Source organism: Lampetra planeri, chromosome 34, assembly GCF_965212315.1.
Source record: "Lampetra planeri chromosome 34, kcLamPlan1.2.h2, whole genome shotgun sequence".
In the NCBI taxonomy this organism is placed as follows: domain Eukaryota; kingdom Metazoa; phylum Chordata; class Hyperoartia; order Petromyzontiformes; family Petromyzontidae; genus Lampetra; species Lampetra planeri.
In genome coordinates, this window is record NC_136140.1 from 833,495 (window position 1) to 852,501 (window position 19,007).

Sequence of the window (19,007 nt, forward strand, 5' to 3'; positions counted from 1 at the left end):
TTTTTACCTGAGGACGATTGCTTGTGTTGCGATTGAAACGTCGTGATTTTTTAAAATTATTTTTATATCTACGTGACTTTACCGAAAGACCCAAAGCGTATTAATAGCAGTTGTCCTCTGGAGAGAATGGTCCCTGCCATGGGAATGTGGAATTTCCATCACTGGCTTAGAACCACTAGTGGGGATAACATCTCATATTCACATATCAGCACGGGCATGGTACGACGAGGCTGAACGAGGTGTCCGTGTGTCGGTCTCTGTGAGCAGGGCCTGCGCGGATACAGCGAGCGGCTGCAGGATCAGCTGAAGGACATCGTGGAGCTCGTGAGAGGAGACCTCTCCAAGCAGACGCGTGTCACGCTGGGCGCCCTGGTGACGATCGACGTGCATGCGCGCGACGTCGTGTTAGACATGATTGACAAAGGTGCGAATAAATTACTCTATCGTGGGTGATTAGTTAAGGTGAACGGGTCGACAAGGTGAATTCCACCGATGCCACGACACCTTGACATGGCTTCTTGCTGCTTGATCTTAGCTAGTTTCTGGCAAACATAGCCCTAATTTGTTTTTTATTCATCCCAACACCACTTGTCTCGCAGGGGTGTCGAATGAGACCGACTTTCAGTGGTTAGCACAACTGCGTTACTACTGGGAGAGTGAGCAGGTGCGCGTACGCATCGTCAACTGTAACGTGAAGTACGCCTACGAATACCTGGGGAACTCGCCTCGCCTCGTCATCACGCCGCTCACCGACCGCTGCTACCGCACCCTGGTGAGACACAGCACTGCAGGCACTCAGCCACAAGCTGGTTGATGAGATGAGACAAAGGTGCAACCCCACAATCACTGCTGGTGGAAGGCCCTTAACTAGAGGGAGCTCTAGAGAGTCCCTGTCGATACTAAATTGGTCTTCTTTTCCATACTGGCCAGACATATTTTAAAGCACTTTTTGTTTATATTTATATTTTATAGGGTGTTTAAATTGTCAGATGTAAAGCAGAATATGTAACCCAAAGATGCATACATAGACTGTGTGTCCTGGACTGTTGAGTGTGAATTTCATTCATGGGAAAGACGATACATTGCATCTGATAGTAGCAGCATGTGGCCATTCTTTTGATTGTGTGAGTGTTCATGTGTCCGTGTATGTGCCGTGTTACCCTGTAGGTTGGCGCATTCTATCTGAACCTAGGAGGAGCCCCAGAGGGTCCGGCCGGCACTGGCAAAACGGAGACCACGAAGGACTTGGCTAAGGCTCTGGCCGTGCAGTGTGTGGTGTTCAACTGCTCCGATGGGCTCGACTACCTGGCCATGAGCAAGGTGCCTCTCTCTGCCGATGGACGGATTAAAGAATACACAGTTCCAAACACAATTAACGCTATTCTATTGCATTAAACAATATAGCCAGGCGGTGGTGAAGCACACCTTTAATCCTGCACTGTGGATGTGAGGGTTGGTGGATCACACATATGTTGTGCAACTCTCTTCCTGTGGGCATCGAGGTACCATACCCTGGCTTTACATCTGTATGGGATAGAGGGTTGCCCTCTCGCACATATGGGTTTTCTCCGGGTGCTCTGGTTTCCTCCCACATGTAAACACTCATTAATTAGCCAATAACACCTTAATATATAGAGGACCGCAGCACTTGGGGGAGGAATTTAGCACCGTTTCACCACCTAGCTGCCTTTTCCACTTGCCTGTGGTACCTCGTATCTTTGAGCTTGTCTTCTTCTCTTTGAGAGCGAGCGAATATCGTCCGGTGCATGACAAGTTGAAATTATTATTAATATTAATCCATGGTAATTATGAAGTTAAAATCTGTTTGCAGGATTCCCACTGTGAATTGCGTGCTCTGACTAGAGTGCTGTCTGTATAGACTATTTAAAGCAGCGGGATTGAACGTGGGATGGCCCCGATGTGTGTAATCACTGTCCACCACAGTTCTTCAAGGGCCTGGCATCTTCGGGCGCATGGGCCTGCTTTGACGAGTTCAACCGCATCGAGCTGGAGGTGCTGTCCGTGGTGGCGCAGCAGATTTTGTGCATCCAGCGCGCCATCCAGACCAAGATGGTGACCTTCGCCTTTGAGGGCACGGAGCTGGTGCTCAACCCCAACTGCTTTGTGGCTATAACCATGAACCCAGGCTACGCTGGCCGTTCGGAGCTGCCTGACAACCTTAAGGTAGCTGACCTCTAAAGTAATTTGTCAACATGTCTTCGTACTCAGACAAGCTCTTCCCTGCTGGTGGTGCTGAGCCAGTTACGAAGGCTTGTATTCTCATAGCGCAACCACGACCAACGTCCAATAGATTAGTAAATGACAGAGAGATACTGGACTGTGTTGACTACTGAATGGGATTTGGACTTAATGGTTGTCTTATGTAGATACTTGTGTCCACTATATCAATATGTAATTTACACCATTAAGTTCAAGGTCACCATGTTGAACAGTACTGCACTGCACTCGTTTGAAGAGAAAGTGGTTGAACTTTGGAAGCTGTGCATAGGTTTAGCAATTAGACTACAACACGATGTGGATAGTGTTCGACTCACAATTTGAAACTTATGAGTCAATATCTCATTCTGGCGTTGACTCCTCCCATCATCCCTCCGAGGTCAATAGAATAGAACTTTCTAGAAAATCAACAGTGGTTGTCCTCTGGAAAGCCTGACCCTAACCATGGAAATGAAGAATATTGACAACTGCCCCAGAGCTGCCAATAGAGACAAGCACTGGCCACCTAGCAGCCCATTGGGATCCACTGACCCTTTCCTCAAACATGTTGGATTCCACGTTTTTATCTTCATGCCCGACGAAATACTTTTGTTTGAGTATTGAGCCTTCATTAGCAACACACTGCTGTGGTGAAGACGTTGATTCCCACCGCGACCCTCTCGCCACCAGGTGCTGTTCCGCACAGTGGCCATGATGGTGCCGAACTATGCTCTGATCGCGGAGATCTCTCTCTACTCGTACGGATTTCTCAACGCCAAGCCGCTGTCGGTGAAGATCGTCATGACGTACCGCTTGTGCTCGGAGCAGCTGTCCTCGCAGTTCCACTACGACTACGGCATGCGCGCGGTCAAGGCGGTGCTCATAGCGGCCGGCAACCTCAAGCTCAAGTTCCCGAACGAGAACGAGGACATCCTGGTGAGAGCTCGCTAGAATGAAGGTGCCCTTGCGGAATGTTCACGGGCGATGTGACCACAAACAATTGAGTAATACATTTTCACATTTATCTGAGCAATGCCCATCAATCGCAAAGTAGCAATTAAAAGTTGATTGTTTAGATAGGGTGGCGACATGGCCAAGTGGCAGCATGGTCGCCGCTCGTATCTGAGGTTCATGGTTAAAATCAAGCGGCTGCTCTGATTAATATTGCATGTCTATTAACCATAACAATATGCTCCGTCTGCTTCACATGGAAGTTAAAGATCCCGTGACTTCATTTGCAAGAGTAGGTCACTGTGTGCTGGTGTCATTGTCCAAATATTTATAATTTGGAAAATCACTTGCACATTACTCATTTGGAAGATCGTTATTATTTCATCAGATGCTAACAGTTAAGATAAATTCTGCTGTAATGGTGCCGGTCGATTATTTGCATATGCAAGAGCCAAACTATCGTGCTTGTGTCCTGCAGTTGCTGCGATCTATCAAGGATGTGAACGAGCCCAAGTTCCTGTCGCACGACATCCCACTCTTCAATGGCATCACGAGTGACCTCTTCCCTGGCATTACCCTTCCAGCTGCTGACTACACGGTACTGGACATATATTTCTTGTGTCAGAAGAACCATGAGGATTAATACGTCTAAATTGTCTCTTTTTTATTCAGCCAGATAGCACTTACCTCTAGTTGAACATCACTCCACACTAATTTTATTGTTAATGCTATAAAAATCAACCTATATTCGATTACCGTACATCTCTGATTGAATTTTCACCATATTCTTTATCCCACACTCATTATATTAATAATGATAATGAAGCTTATATTGACGAAACATTTGTATAAAAGTCACTCAAAGGTCTTCTAATATGCATGCCCTTTCCACATCTGCCAGTCAGATAGCTTTACCCAAATAGATAATTCAACCACTGACTGCAAATTCTTCTCATGAACCATGCTACAGTATGTTTGAAACTTCTTCATGAAAAGTAATATTTTGAGGCATAACCTAAACCAGTTATTTTCAGTTCATGAAAAAACTTGCAAGAGAAGATGGTTCCATAATGTTAGAACAAATTACACAAAGCGTTTTCATCAGTACCAGACACACAGGTTGACATGACTGCCAGTCGATGGACACTTTGTCACGTCTGAATTTAATTCTGTTATATCGCAAACCACTGTACGACAAATTAGTTTGCTGTTCAAGGGAGCATGGGGAAGTACTCACCTCGGGTTTACAGTCTTGAGGCAGCGGTGTAAATTTCACCTTCCTGTGGTGGGACAGCGATGTGGCTCAGCGGTAGCGTGCCCGCCGCTTCATGCAGGGCTTCACGGTTCGAATCCAGCGGCTGTGCTGATAATTACGATCGGTAATTATATTCATATTGTGCTCTATCTGCTTCAGGGGTCCACATTTTTAAAATTCGAAAATTACATCGCAAATTCTTCAATTGGCATGATACGTATCAAAGATCGCCCCCTCCTGACAGGCAATTTCCGCAGGTCACTCTGGAAAATGACACGATCCTGTTTTCTTGAGTTGGTTAAACAAAATTAACTGGAGGAGGAATTTACACCATCGGACAACCACTGTTGATTTCCCATACAGTGGTATAAACTTTATTATGGGCAGTTGAGAGCAGTGCATTGAAATACATTGTTATACTGCATTTCAATGTTCCCAAATCTGCTCTCCCTACCTTCACCAAACCACACTTACCAGCGTGGTGAAGTATGGTCAAATAATCCCCACGACCCACACTGCTTGGGGTCCTAATCTAGCTGCTGCTGCTGCTCTCATTGATTTCAGCTGTTCCTCGAGGCTGCAAGAGAGTGCTGCAGCCGGCACAACGTGCAGCCCGTCAAGGTGTTCCTGGAAAAACTCATCCAGACCTACGAGATGATGATCGTGCGGCATGGGTGAGTGACACCACAGTAACGATCCATGTGCACTCACACAGCAAGCCATGCTCATTCTTTAGCAGTGTGCATGACATGCAATACCTGATGACAATTGCAGTGTTGGGAGCTACGAATTGTATTGAAGATTTTGTATAATCCAGCCAAGTGTGTTCTTACTTAAATGTACATTAAGCAGTGCTCATCTGAAAAGACAGTCCCACGTTACTTGTGGAAATCACAGGACAGAAGTGTCCATTAAAGCACGAACTAATATTGACATGTTCAGGAGTAGTGTTATTCATGTGGCAGAGCACTTGCCTCATATTTGATAGTTCATGTGTTCAGATTTTTATCAGGAGTTAGCTCAACGCCATCATTCTTCTGTCCATCTTGAAATTTCACTATGTTAAACTATTTTTGTTCCTGGGTGCTAAGTGTTATTTTCTAATTGTTTATGCCTAAAAAGTATAGAAAATGGCTATTATTCCTCACAAACTTTGCTTTTGTGACCAGGACTTTATGTGAACGAAAGAGACAAATGCACACGTTTTCTCATTGAAAATAGGTGCATTTCAAAATATCACCATCCTGGTCACAAAAGCAAAGTTTGGGGGGAATAATAGCCATTTTCTGTACTTTTGAGGCATAAGCGATTAGGAAATAACACTTACTACTCAGGAACAATTTTTTTTGTTACACCATGAAATTACCCACAAATTACACACATAGCAAGCATTGCCCCTTGCTGGCAGACCAATGCTCATCGCCGAGCCAGGTATTGTCACCTTGCGCTGCACTGGGGACCGCTGACAACAGGGCGCTCTGCGCTCCGAAACACTTTGTTGTTTGACATATAGAGTGCAATATAAATGCAAGTTCATTCATTAATTCAATACATCGTGAGAGTTAGAATCAATTTTAAACGTTTCTGCTTTTCCTAGCTTCATGTTGGTGGGCGAGCCGTTTGCCGGCAAGACCAAGGTGCTGCAAGTGCTGGCGGACACGCTGACGCTGATGAGCGAGCGTGGCCAGGGTGGCGAGGAGCGTGTGCAGTTGCGCACCGTCAACCCCAAGGCCATCACCATGGGCCAGCTGTTTGGCCAGTTTGACCCCGTGTCACATGAGGTGACGCCGGCGCCCGCCTCTCCACATGCAAATTTCTCACCTTAACATCACTCGCCCCTCTCACTTCGTTTATGACCCTTGGGCTACACCCATTTCACACCTTTAAAACAGCCTGCATCAGCAGCTTTCCCGCTCTTTTTTCTCCTGATGCCAATTGCTTGTGTTGCGATTGAAACGTCGTAGTTTTTTGTAACAAAAAATTGTTCTACGTGACTTTACCGAAAGACCCAAAGAATATCAACTCCTGCAGTCACGAAAGCTTTAAGTCAAGATTTGTCTACTTACCCTTATGAATAGGCTTTAAACGATTTACCATATAACCGTTAAAAATGTATATAAGAATTGATTGTTTATTATTTGTGCAAATAATTCCAGTCGTAGGGTGAATGGTTACACAAATACTGCCTACCTCTCAATGCAATTCAAATATGTGGTCAACACTGCCTTCTATATTTGGGTTTCTCTTCACTGTTTTCTGTCCACCATTTGTGCCACCCTTCTGGACTGGTAACATGAGTTCCACTTTGTGAACAATGAACAGTGGTTGTCCGATGGAGAGACTCAGAATCATAATATTTCAGAATATTGATTTATACTGAAGACTGGCCCCCAACCTTTGGAATGGGATATTTCTAACAATGCTGCCACCAGAGATGGGTGATACCCCCACTGCTTGTTTTGACATAGTAACACTGTGACTTGGAGTGTTTGCGTTTACTTTCCACTCCTTGCCGTTGCAGTGGACAGACGGAATAGTGGCCAACACGTTCCGCGAGTTTGCGTCGTCAGACACGCCGGATCGCAAGTGGGTGGTGTTTGACGGTCCCATCGACACACTGTGGATTGAGAGCATGAATACGGTGCTCGACGACAACAAGAAGGTAGTTGAAGTAGCGGTTGGGATCGGCCTAGTCTATCATATCTCAAGGTCTGATAAAATAAATACTTCTTTGTGGGTCGTCAACCGTGGTTATCCTTTGAAGAGAATGGCCCCAATCGTGTGATTGTGGAATTTGCACGATTGGCACATGGCCTCCAATGGACATGAACATCATATTGTTTCTCCGTTGCAAAAGCATACGTGTTCATTTGACCTTGAACAACATGGGGCCTTTCTTCCTTATGACGTCACCATATTTGACTGGTAGATTTGCAGCTGCTTGATTTAGTGGCCACTACGTTTTTGGCCTATGCACCAGTGATATCTGTGGGTAATTAATAAAAAAAAAGCTCAGGAAGAAAGTAGATGTTAAAAACCTTCACACACTGACAAGAGGAGATGATGCATAATGCATAATACTTTACTGGAATTATGCATTTGACAATGAGCTGCAATAATCACATGTTGATATAGCATTAGTTTCTCCTTCATTGTAAATATTCCACAATCTCCTTTGTAAGTGTGTCCCAATGTATGATAACATGATCAGGATGTGTTTATACAAATGCATAGTGAAAGGGATTGTTTGATCACTACATGGAATACTGTATTCGTTGCACTATGGGTCTTTCTTTCAGATTATTCTTACACAGTAAAATGCAACCACTTCTCTGTTTTTCTTCACTGAGTTTCATCGCCAAGGTTGAGCTTATTAAACAAATGGAATGGTGTATCCTGGGCAGCCACTCGCTTACAGTGGAGCAGCCATTCACAGTATGAGGCCCAAGAAGCTGAAATCAATGAAATACATTTCAGTTAATCAGGCTAACAGTTTTTTTTTGCTAAGGCCCATATATGCCATCTGACCCAAACAATAAATATATAACAAAAATAGCAAGATGTCTTAACAAACATAGCCACAATAAACATGGAATACATGGGTTTAATAAGATAACAAAGAACTGTCTGTTTTACCAAATAAAAATAATCTAACAATTGATCCATAAATATATAGGCCTTCTGGACTAATATTTTCCAGAAGCATCTAAGCAGGCATATGCTTTCACCTTGGTTTCTCATTAAGACTGTGGCATGTTAAACAAATGCTGAATAGTCACCTGCCTACAACACCAGGTTGCCTATAACACCAGGAATGTTTAATGCTTGTGAATATTCCCACGGTTTACACTGCCCTGCTCCACTTATTATCAACATTTTCACTTGTCAGAAGTTGTTATAATGTAAACAAACACCAAACCATTGATTTGTCAAAACTTTCAGTGACAGATGCACAATTCACGAGGCTTATGCAGTGACTGACGTAATTGTATGTGGTTGTGTCTGCAGCTGTGTCTCATGAGTGGAGAGATCATTCAGATGTCACAACCAATGAGCCTCATCTTTGAGGCCATGGACCTCTCGCAAGCCTCCGTAAGTCCATTTCCCACTCAACTTAAATCAAATAATATTCATTCATTCATTCATCACGCAACGTCAGCGAAGGACCGTTGCGCCAAACGTGTGACCCCTTGCGACAGCATTCTCATCGACTGTTTTTACTGTCATACACCGGAGTCTCGAGTGATTTGTTTGATCCACGTTTCACGGGGTGACCACAGGGGTGGCACCATTCTTTAGAGGGTGGCAGTCCACTTCAAACATCAACCGCCAACTGAAGTGCGCATATTGCTGGCGTTTCCGCATGAAGATGAGCAACGTGTCTACAAAGGGACAGCCGTGTCCCTCAAACTGAGCTCTCGATCGCGCGTAGACCTGTCCTAGATGCAATAGTGGCATTTCTGACAAAGTCGAACCATCAGACGCCAAGAAGAGCATTTGTATTTATAGACTTGATTTTCCAGTTACCATAGCTTGATTTTTTCCAATCTTTCGATTTAAAGCTTTCGTGACTGCAGGGATTCATCTTCTTGGTTCTTTCGGTAATGTCACGTAGAAGGGAAGTAATAAAATAATAAAAATAAAACATAATAAAATAAAATAATTCTCACGACGTTTCGGCTACAACGCAAGCAGCCGTATTCAGGTGAAGAATGAGACACTACCAAGCTAGGAGCTTATATATAAGCTGGGTTGGAGGTGGAAGAGCGCCTTAACAAAAATAATGTGCATATGAAGAGGAATTTAGCATATTCATGGGAAATGCGTAGGAGGTGGGTGGGGGGGTTTCATAGTCATATTATGCCCATGCATTATGCAGGATCAACAGCACCAAGGGGGGGTGCAGGGAGTAGCATTAACAAAGGAAAGGAATGTTAATAGTATGTAGCTGCAGTTACTAAACAACCACGTAGAAAACTAAAGTATAAACTACGTAAAAAAATGTTTTTGTTAAGGCGCTCTTCCACCTCCAACCCAGCTTATATATAAGCTCCTAGCTTGGTAGTGTCTCATTCTTCACCTGAAGACGGCTGCTTGCGTTGTAGCCGAAACGTCGTGAGAATTATTTTATTTTATTATGTTTTATTTTTATTATTTTATTACTTCCCTTCTACGTGACATTACCGAAAGAACCAAGAAGATTTTTCCAATCTGTTAAGTGAAAAACATTTTTGTTCAATATTTTTATGTCGACATAAAACCACATTACATTACAGCTCGGGCATGTATTTGTGTAATACTGCATTAGATTTAACATTACAGTTGTGTTTCTATATCTAGCTGGGTGGCACTGTATACAGAACTCCTTTGATTTCTGAGTGGGTGTTGACTCAGTCCATAAATCCTCAAGCCAGTAGTGGGAATTCTATATTCCCATCACACAGAGACCTATTCCCTACAAAGAACAGCCACCATTCATCTCTAACAAAGTCGTGCTAACTTTATATACCCTGGAGACCTGAAGGGCGGAGTCGATCTCTGACCGAGATTTAACCTTGCGATCCTTTGACTTTGAGCCGCACGCTCTAACCACGGTGCCACCTGGCCTGATGAGACACAGAGCACAGTAATCGGTGAAATCATTGCACGGGATGTTTGTTTGTCTCAGCCGGCCACCGTGAGTCGGTGCGGCATGATCTACATGGAGCCGTCGCAGCTGGGCTGGCAGCCGCTGGTGCAGTCGTGGCTTGGCACCCTTCCGCCAACCCTGCAGCAGGAGGACAACAGGGTCCTGCTGCAGGAGCTCTTCACCTGGCTGGTGGCGCCCTCCCTGCGAATGGTCCGCAAGCAATGCAAGGTGTGTCCCTCTGAGGACACTCATGAAAAAGAGTTGAGACTCAGCGAGGCTTTCACAAAGGCACTCATCGTGTCTGTAGATTGTAGATTGTCTGGGCTTTGGTGAGGAAGTGGAAGAACATAACCACTTTGTTCTGTGCAGGAGCTGGTGCAGACGTCGGATGGGAACCTGGTGGTGTCCCTCACGCGCCTCTTTGAGATGCTGCTGTGTGGCCTGCTCGGTCAGGAGTCGGACAGCAAGAACGTGCGCGTGTGGATAATGGTGCGTGCCACCGGACGTGCCGGCTCAGCAAGGACGCCTGCCTCTCTTTGCGCATACAAAAAATACCCCCTAATGCGTAACTTTTGTATTTTGCCTCAAAGGCCTGTGGGTTAGTGCTGAAGCTTTGTTAGTATCGAGAATGCCAAAAGGCAAACTGCACAAAGGTAATGCAAATATTTAAGCATTAATAGCTTGGGTTCAGCAGTTATATCTAACACTGGTGAGACAAGGCCATAACGGAGGCTGCCTGGTATAGGCCAATTAGTTTCAAAGACAATGCATACGTTATTATCATGCAGACTTGATGCCTTGCAATAGTTGTCTATGTGGTGTTTGAACATCTTAACACATATATTATTGACGGAAAGGGTAAAGCCTATGTTTTTTCATCATATTGATACTGGTAAAAATGGTCCCAGCGGCTGTTAATGTTGAAACTTTGGGTTCGTGTTGAGGCTCTGGGTTAGTGTTGCAGCTTCATTTTGTAGACATCTCACTCTGTAGTTGTGGGGTGTAGTAATATTGTGTGTATATGAGTCAGAAGGAATATGTTTTCCCTGATACCCGCTTGGATACGCTGCTATCTACAAGATCCTTGTTGTTGGCTTAATGCACATACACAATTGTACTCCAGTGACATCACCAGAGAACGCTATTCCATTGCACCTGAAAGTTGCATTTTCATGCATGCAAATAGCTTTTATTCTCTTCAATAAAGCTGCAAACACATAGAATATCCTGGGACATATGGCCTAATCGCTTACCTACAAAACAGCAGCTGTTTGTTATTTGGGCTGCATAATTGAGATGTGCGTGCGCGCGGCTTGCAGGCCAGCTTTGCTTTCTCGCTCGTGTGGTCGGTGGGAGCTTCGTGCGACTCTGATGGTCGCGTCAAGTTTGACTCCTTCCTGAGGGAGTTGCTCATGGGAAAGTCCAAGGATCACCCGCTGCCTCCCACCGTCGGCAAGTGGGAGTGCCCGCTGGAGGAGAGAGGCCTGGTCTACGACTACATGTACGAGGTATGGACGACGTTTGCCGCGATGTCATATTTCACGATGCAATACAATATTCAATTTCACCATGTGGCGATTATCGCAATACAAGTTGTAAATTATGAAAACCATTATCTTCTATTGATGGTTTGTAAGGTTTCTATATGTTTTTTATCAAGGTGGTGGTTTGTGAGTGCTTGGTTGACTGCATCAGGTTCCACTGAATTAAATAAATAAAAAAATTCCAGTAATATTTCTCCATTGATTAAGTCAAAATAAGTCTACTCAATCAGGAGGCTTTGTCATTGATGGGGATTGTGAGTTTTGTACTTGAACACCACTGCCAAACAACCTTTAAATGATTAATTGTCTCACAGCTGAAAGGCCGTGGCCACTGGGTGCACTGGAACGAGCTGATCAAAAACCCGCACTTGGGAGACAAAGGCACCAAGGTGCAGGACATCATCGTGCCCACCATTGACACTGCGCGCTACACCTACCTCATGGATCTCTGCATTCAACACTCCAGGTACCATGTGTGCTTCTTGATAGGCAGTATCACTGCCAAATGAAATGCACCATGTTGAAGCCACGATGTGCGGTGTTTTATCAACAGGATAATGTGTTTCCATGCTCTAATGAACATTGAGCAGTACTCATCTGCATTGGCAGTCCTGAATCGGTGGTGAAAATTCCACATCCTTTTGGCAGGCGCCAGTATAGCCACCCCAGAGTGATAATGGGGTACATTTTTCCCACACTGCGATATGAGTGCATAACCTTTCAATTGAGAGTTGAGCTTGTCTAACGAATGTACCAACCAGCCTGATAGCTCTGAATACATCGTCAAAGACACTAAAGTGGATGTGCAATGTAAGCAAGGCGGCTTAACCAAACCACTCGCATACTGTAATTCTCAAGGCCATGTAATTTTTAAAGCTTATCACAGTAAAGGCTTATGTACTGCTTTTACTATTCTTAGAAATCTTTAGAGCTACATAGCCCAGCTATGCGTATTGCCTTGATTATGCTCTGAGATTTTACAGAGCATAACTTGCCTTATAGACAACAAAGTTTTCTCATATGAGAAACTGACAGCACAGAAGTTCAGTGATCATTTAAAATCAACTGTCATAGTTGACTATTACTCGTGTTTTTTCTTGATTGTAGGAATTATTATCTTCAGAATAGGATGCTGGTGCGATGGTACAATCTGAAATAAGGAAATAACTTTAGTTCATGGGTTTATTTTTAATTAATGTATTTCATCCAACTTGTCTGTTCATCTGTATTTCTATTAAAGGGGCCCATAGAAAGGGCACTGGAGCTACAGTGCTTCTGTGTAATTTATTTTCTGTCAAGAGTAGGCCATCGTATGTTGGGTCACGGTCCAAATTGATCGAATTAAAAAACGACACTGCAAATTCCTTAATTGGGATTCTGAATAGTAATCATCGCCCCTCTCCATGCAGATTAATGCCACAGGTAATTTTTGCAAATAAGACTATCATCGTCTCTTGAGTTCTCACCTGGCTAAACAAATAAACTTAACTTCTTTCAGGGTCAATGCCCAATGCGATGTGAGGCCATGCTGTCTGTCCAGAGTTCAGTGCCTGACAATCACAAGCACATGGGGCTGTCGCTTGAGGCAGAAGTGTTTTTGTTTCCAGGCCGTTGCTTTTTGTGGGCCCAACGGGCACAGGCAAGTCTGTGTACATCAAGAACAAGCTGATGAACAACTTGGACAAGGAGCGGTACCTGCCTTTCTTTGTCAACTTCTCAGCCCAGACAAGTGCCAACCAAACGCAGGTGGGAAGCCAAGTGTACATTGACACAAGCAGACTACACCTCTTACATATCAATATTTTGATAAGGGTCTGGGCACACCAGAATTACATTAATCAGCTTTTGATATTTCCGTGGACATGTTTTGAGCCGCAACTTTGAAATAGATTTACAGACTTCCTCCATACCGAGGAAGTACTTTAACTATATTTCCCCAGCATAGGTTGGAAGAGCTATTGAATGTGACGAGGATGCTGTTGTTGCTGCTGTTACTGCTAAATTTGATGCTGCTGAGTAGGAAGATTATTATGTTTGTCCTGCTGTTGTTGAAGCTGATGTCAATAATCAATTGTTGTTGCTGCTACCATTGCCCTTGTTGCTGGTGATGATATTCATGGTGATGACAATATTTTTTCTGCTGATGATAGTGATGCTAATGCTGCTGGTGCTTTGCAGGTGTAGTTCATGTAGCGTGATGTTCGGAGCCCTTTGCATGTCCCCCTTGGTTGCCCGTTAGAACATCATCATGTCGAAGCTTGACAAGCGCAGGAAGGGCGTGTTTGGCCCCCCAATGGGCAAGCGCAGCGTGATATTCGTGGACGACATGAACATGCCGGCACTCGAGAAGTTCGGGGCTCAGCCGCCCATTGAGCTGCTGCGGCAGTTCTTTGACCACGGCAATTGGTGAGTGAGTGTATTTTGTCCACGTTGAGCCTCAAGTTCTGTCTTATAATCATGTCGTATTGCACAACTTTCAGTCATGGAGTCATACCACATTTTGCAGCTGCAAGTGCTTCCTATGTTCTTACTGCTGAAGGTGATAAGCTTTATCATGTTGCTGCTGATGACCATGATGATGATAACGATTTTGCTATGTATGCAAGTGCTGATGAACATGTTGATGATCGAGTTAACAATGCCCGAGGCTGCTGCTGTCGTTGGTGATGATAATGACAATCATAAAATTGATGATTGTGCTGCTGATAATGTTGATGATTAAGTAGATAACAATGCTTTTGCTGATAATATTGTTTCCGTTCATATTACCATGAATGCAGCTGTTGATGTCCAGCAAGAAGCCACACAATCAGCCTCCTCCTTTGACATCCTGTCTTATCTTGAATGCTCTCTTACCTTGAATGGCGGCAAGGTATGACCTCAAGGACACTTCCAAGATCCGGCTTGAGGACCTGCAGCTGCTGGCAGCGATGGGACCTCCTGGCGGCGGCCGCAATGCCGTGACGGCGCGGTTCCTGCGACACTTCAACATCTGCACCATCAACAGCTTCAGCGACGAGACGATGGTGCATATCTTCTCCAGCATCATGGCGTTTTACCTGCGCAACAACGACTTCCCTCCAGAGTTCTTCACTGTCGGGAACCAGATCGTGAGCGCCACCCTGGAGGTACGCATCCTTTAGTATCACCCTGCGGGGAGGTAATACCATGGGTGCTCGGTTCATAGAGTTACTGGTCCCCCACCATGGGAATGTGGAATTTAAGCCACTCTATTCGGCCAATGCAGATGAGTGCTATTGCATTTTCACCAGACTTTTCACTTGGTTGTTATCCCTGAGTCTGTTTGTCTGTTTGTTAATGCGTTAGGTCCATGTGTCTTCCTTCTGTAGTGTGGCTCATGCTCACTGTAAGGGTGATGTTATGTGAATAAAATTTATAATACAAATGTGTTGGTTTTTCCTGGTAAAAAAAAATGGAAAAATATATCAAACTAGGGGTTGTTCGGGGGCGCCTTTGGCGCCCCTCACAACCGTTTACGGCCTTCGGCCAGGAAAGTCACGAAAAAAATTGCACACGAACGATGCATTCACGCAAGCACCCGATGCTCCGTTTTGAAGTTTTAAAATGAAACATCTTTGAATTGTATTATGTTTTGAATTGGATGATTTTATTTCTTCATTAAAAGCTTATATCATTTTACATCTGGAAGACTTAATTGAAAACGACATTTCGTGTGAATTTTCTCTCGTCGTTAAGTAGATGGCCTTGCTGGGGGTTAGGTTCGATGCGGACTTTGACTTGTTTGGGATTGCGGGATAGAGATAGGTCGACATAGAGCTGCTGGCCGTGCGAGAAGACTGCCGTATGCAGATCGATTCCAACGTAATCGAACGTCTGTCCCTGCGCCTTAGTCGTTCATGCAGGGGGCGCGTAGGTTTGCAGTGCCCCCTGCATGAAAACGACGGAAAGTGCAGCGTTCAACACAGATAGATAAAGTTGTGTGCTTATATAAGAGGATGGTTGGCCAAAACTCACAGAAAAAACACTTAGTTCACTGCGTAAGCATCGTGGCCTATTCTGATAACATTACACGCCATGGATGATTAGAGTAAGTCGGACCTACTCCAGTCTCACCTAGATTTCCTTGCCTGGGAAGCACAGAACACCAAGCAAGGCAAAACGAGTTCTGGGGGTACTAGGCCTCAACTACAGTTATGTACAAATAAATGAATTATGCACGAGATTACTTTATACATCATACAGCATTCCTGATGATGTTATGGCTAATACAGCCGCAGAATTAACTAGTTCGACTGCTTGAACTGCCAGTCGGCCGTGTGCCTGCTCGCCCACATCACGTCCTCGCCATCCCCTTGCCTTCCACCACCCCCATCCCCATGCAGGTGTACAAGAAGGCGATGCAGAACCTGCTGCCCACGCCGACCAAGTCGCACTACACGTTCAACCTGCGCGACTTCTCGCGCGTCGTCCAGGGCGTGCTGCTGTTGCGGCGCGAGGCCGCGGACGGCCGCCGCTCCATGCTGCGCCTCTTCGTGCACGAGGTTTACCGCGTCTTCCACGACCGCCTGGTGGATGACCAGGATCGCCGCTGGCTCTACGGCCTGAGCCGCGACCTCCTGCGCGACCACTTCAAGGAGAGCTTCGATGCCGTCTTTGAGAACCTCAAGGAGGAGGGGCGGCCCGTGAGTGGGAGCAGCTGTGCGCACGTGCAAGCAACACACACGATGTCCAGGCTCGCACAAGACAAAGATATATGAGTACCACTCTGTGCAAAGTCATATATAGTTTCCTATGGTGAGATCAGCTGGTGCCATTGTAACGTGTAATTTATATCAATCCCCCAGGACCTTCATTGTAGATCACTCATTGCTAATTTGAGCAGTGGGACACTTTAAATTAGACAGGTAAAAAAAATTTGCACCAGATATTATTCCCTTTAGTCAACACACATTGTTCACACCTGTGACGAATTGTCTGCATGCAGCTCTGCCAAGAGGACATGCGCAAGCTAATGTTCGGGGACTACATGAACCCTGACCTCATGGATGAAGAGCGACTATATGCAGAGGTGCCCTCCGTTCAGCAGTTCAGCAGCGTTGTGGAGCAGTGCCTGGAGGAGTACAACCAGACGCACAAAAACCGCATGAACCTCGTGATATTCGGGTGAGCGTCGCTCCATCAGGGCTGCAAGAGGTCCCTTCAGCCTGCTTGTGTTAGCTTAGAAAACCAGATTGACAGCCATAACATTTTCTGGGTTTTTAGTCAGGTTTGCCAACCTTAAACAATGATCATGTTCAACGTTTAATGTTTGAAGATCATAAATATAGAGTGTTATTGATTCTCATATAGCCAGATTCACATTCTAAGATTTAGTTAAGGTTCAGAGTCAAACTGATGATTATTAATATTCTGAGGATACTTTATTTTGACCATATCAGGTCTCTGCAATGTCACAGTTTTTCTGTGCTTTCTAAACATTGGCCAAGCTCATATAGAGTATGACGTTCAAAATATGTATAGTGCATTGTTGTTATCATAGATTGCTTAGCCTAATCTCAGATGTTGTAGCCCTGAATCATATCTTGTGCTGGTCTTTCATCTTCACTCATTGTCATTTGCGGACTATTCATGATATTATTCTCCGTACATTATCTTGGCTGTCGTCTGCCACTCTTTTTTTGATTCTCTCTTCCAAGATTATTTTCCAACTCGTCGTGAAATTCGAAGTGTTCAAAATATCTCTCCTCCTTGTTCTCTTTGAATGGACTTGCACCACCAGTCTACCTCTACATTAATTTGCAAAAATAGCTTTACAGCTCACCGGATTCCTCCAGTAAAAATTTAGATACAAAATCTGATTAATTTCACTCAAAGTTAATGCATTAATGTGATGTGCCACCCATGGAACTTCAATAATCTATCCACCACATTCTGGCTCAGAAGTGGTGATATTCCAAAAATTAGTTTTGCAAAGAGACATACTGCCAGAGGACCCATCACATTGAACACCAATGATTTAATACACTTATAGTCCACATTCACAAAATCATTACCCACTCTATGGCCTTTAGCCAAGTATTATCACTTATTTAATTAGCAATGGAAATGACACTCAGCTAGCATAAAACACATTTAACAATGTATGTGTATTGAGTAACTCAGAGACACTAATAGTAGGAGGCACTCTATTTATTATAGCCTTAGGTACAAGGAGTAACTACATTATGGTCAGGACAGCTAACAGGCTGCCTGACTAACAACGCCGTGGAGGTGAAGATGGTGACGAAGACTCCAGCAGCACGACGGGTTCCACTCCAACCAAAAGCCCCGAATCTTCACTTGGGGTCCCCCTTTTATCCACCCAGCGTGGCCTCGCTCCACCTTCGGCCACGCCCCCCTTCTAGAACCTTCTAGAAGGTTCCTCGGCTTTACCGCACGTGCCCCCTCTATCACCTTTGCCCCACATCCCTTTCTCCGGCTTATTACATGACCTGCTGGCAGACAGGGCTGCTACAACTGCAGATCCAATTCATTAAATTGTGGGTGTAGAAGGGTAAAGGGTGAATCGTTATAGTGCTATAAAAATCCACGCAGTGTTAACACTCTTAAAGTTTAAATGTCTGAGTCTCAAAAGAGGAGGCTGACTTTCTTATATTTGTCAAGGTTAAACACCATATTACAACCCTTTATACTCTTTGAGGTTTTGTTAATGAGCGGGTCTCATATAGTCACACTGACACACGAAGGATTCTAAGAGTTCATAGCCACACTGGCAATTTTAGTACTTATCATTTTTCACGTTAATGCTTCAATTTTATAGAGCTAAACTAAAGCACCCATAGTAGTCTTTGGATCGTACGCTATATTTGCCCCAGATGAAATGGAGGCTTACTCTGTTTAACACTTAGGCTTTCGCGACCAATATCATCCATAATACAGTTTTTTTTTGGGTTAGATCGCGTAAATATATAAATGTGTCGTTAAATCCGGCACCACCCAAACGTCGTACTCAGATTGTAAATGTTGTGGCTTGGCTCTCCAATACACCGGTGTGCTGTACTAGTAACAAATTGGCATGTTCTGTTTACGTGACAAACCTTACTAATTGGCTGTGTCGGGTGGTGGCAGGTTTAACAACACATACATTTACGAGATCTAATCCAGAAAAACCTGTATTGAGGCTTACTGCTGGTGTATTAACCATAACATATGCATCGTCTGCTTCACAGTGGACGTTACAGATCATTTGACGTCAGTTAAAAAGAGCAGGCCATTGTGCCAAAATTTACTCACTTGGGGTGACACAGAACAACAATCGCCGCGACTGGCAGACGAATGCCGACTTGCGGACAAGTACTGGGACACTTTGTATCGCACAGGGATAGCTTCTACTGGAGGTGTCCTTCAGGTGTTTGAGACGAAGTCTGAT

General features: G+C 44.5%; 1 protein-coding gene across 2 annotated transcripts in view; it reads left to right on the plus strand.

Moving 5' to 3' along the window:
- The window catches only part of DNAH12 (dynein axonemal heavy chain 12), an 81,421-nt gene that overhangs the window by 23,347 nt on the left and 39,067 nt on the right, over positions 1-19,007 (plus strand). For both annotated transcript variants that reach the window (XM_078610460.1, XM_078610458.1), the window contains 19 exons: positions 268-424; positions 600-772; positions 1,168-1,320; positions 1,945-2,184; positions 2,908-3,153; positions 3,647-3,766; positions 4,988-5,097; positions 6,021-6,204; positions 6,945-7,085; positions 8,432-8,515; positions 10,092-10,280; positions 10,422-10,541; positions 11,372-11,560; positions 11,911-12,062; positions 13,204-13,342; positions 13,836-14,002; positions 14,469-14,724; positions 15,961-16,260; positions 16,563-16,741. In XM_078610460.1, the coding sequence (XP_078466586.1) occupies positions 268-424; positions 600-772; positions 1,168-1,320; positions 1,945-2,184; positions 2,908-3,153; positions 3,647-3,766; positions 4,988-5,097; positions 6,021-6,204; positions 6,945-7,085; positions 8,432-8,515; positions 10,092-10,280; positions 10,422-10,541; positions 11,372-11,560; positions 11,911-12,062; positions 13,204-13,342; positions 13,836-14,002; positions 14,469-14,724; positions 15,961-16,260; positions 16,563-16,741 (3,299 nt within the window). The remainder of the gene's footprint in view (positions 1-267; positions 425-599; positions 773-1,167; positions 1,321-1,944; positions 2,185-2,907; positions 3,154-3,646; positions 3,767-4,987; positions 5,098-6,020; positions 6,205-6,944; positions 7,086-8,431; positions 8,516-10,091; positions 10,281-10,421; positions 10,542-11,371; positions 11,561-11,910; positions 12,063-13,203; positions 13,343-13,835; positions 14,003-14,468; positions 14,725-15,960; positions 16,261-16,562; positions 16,742-19,007) is intronic.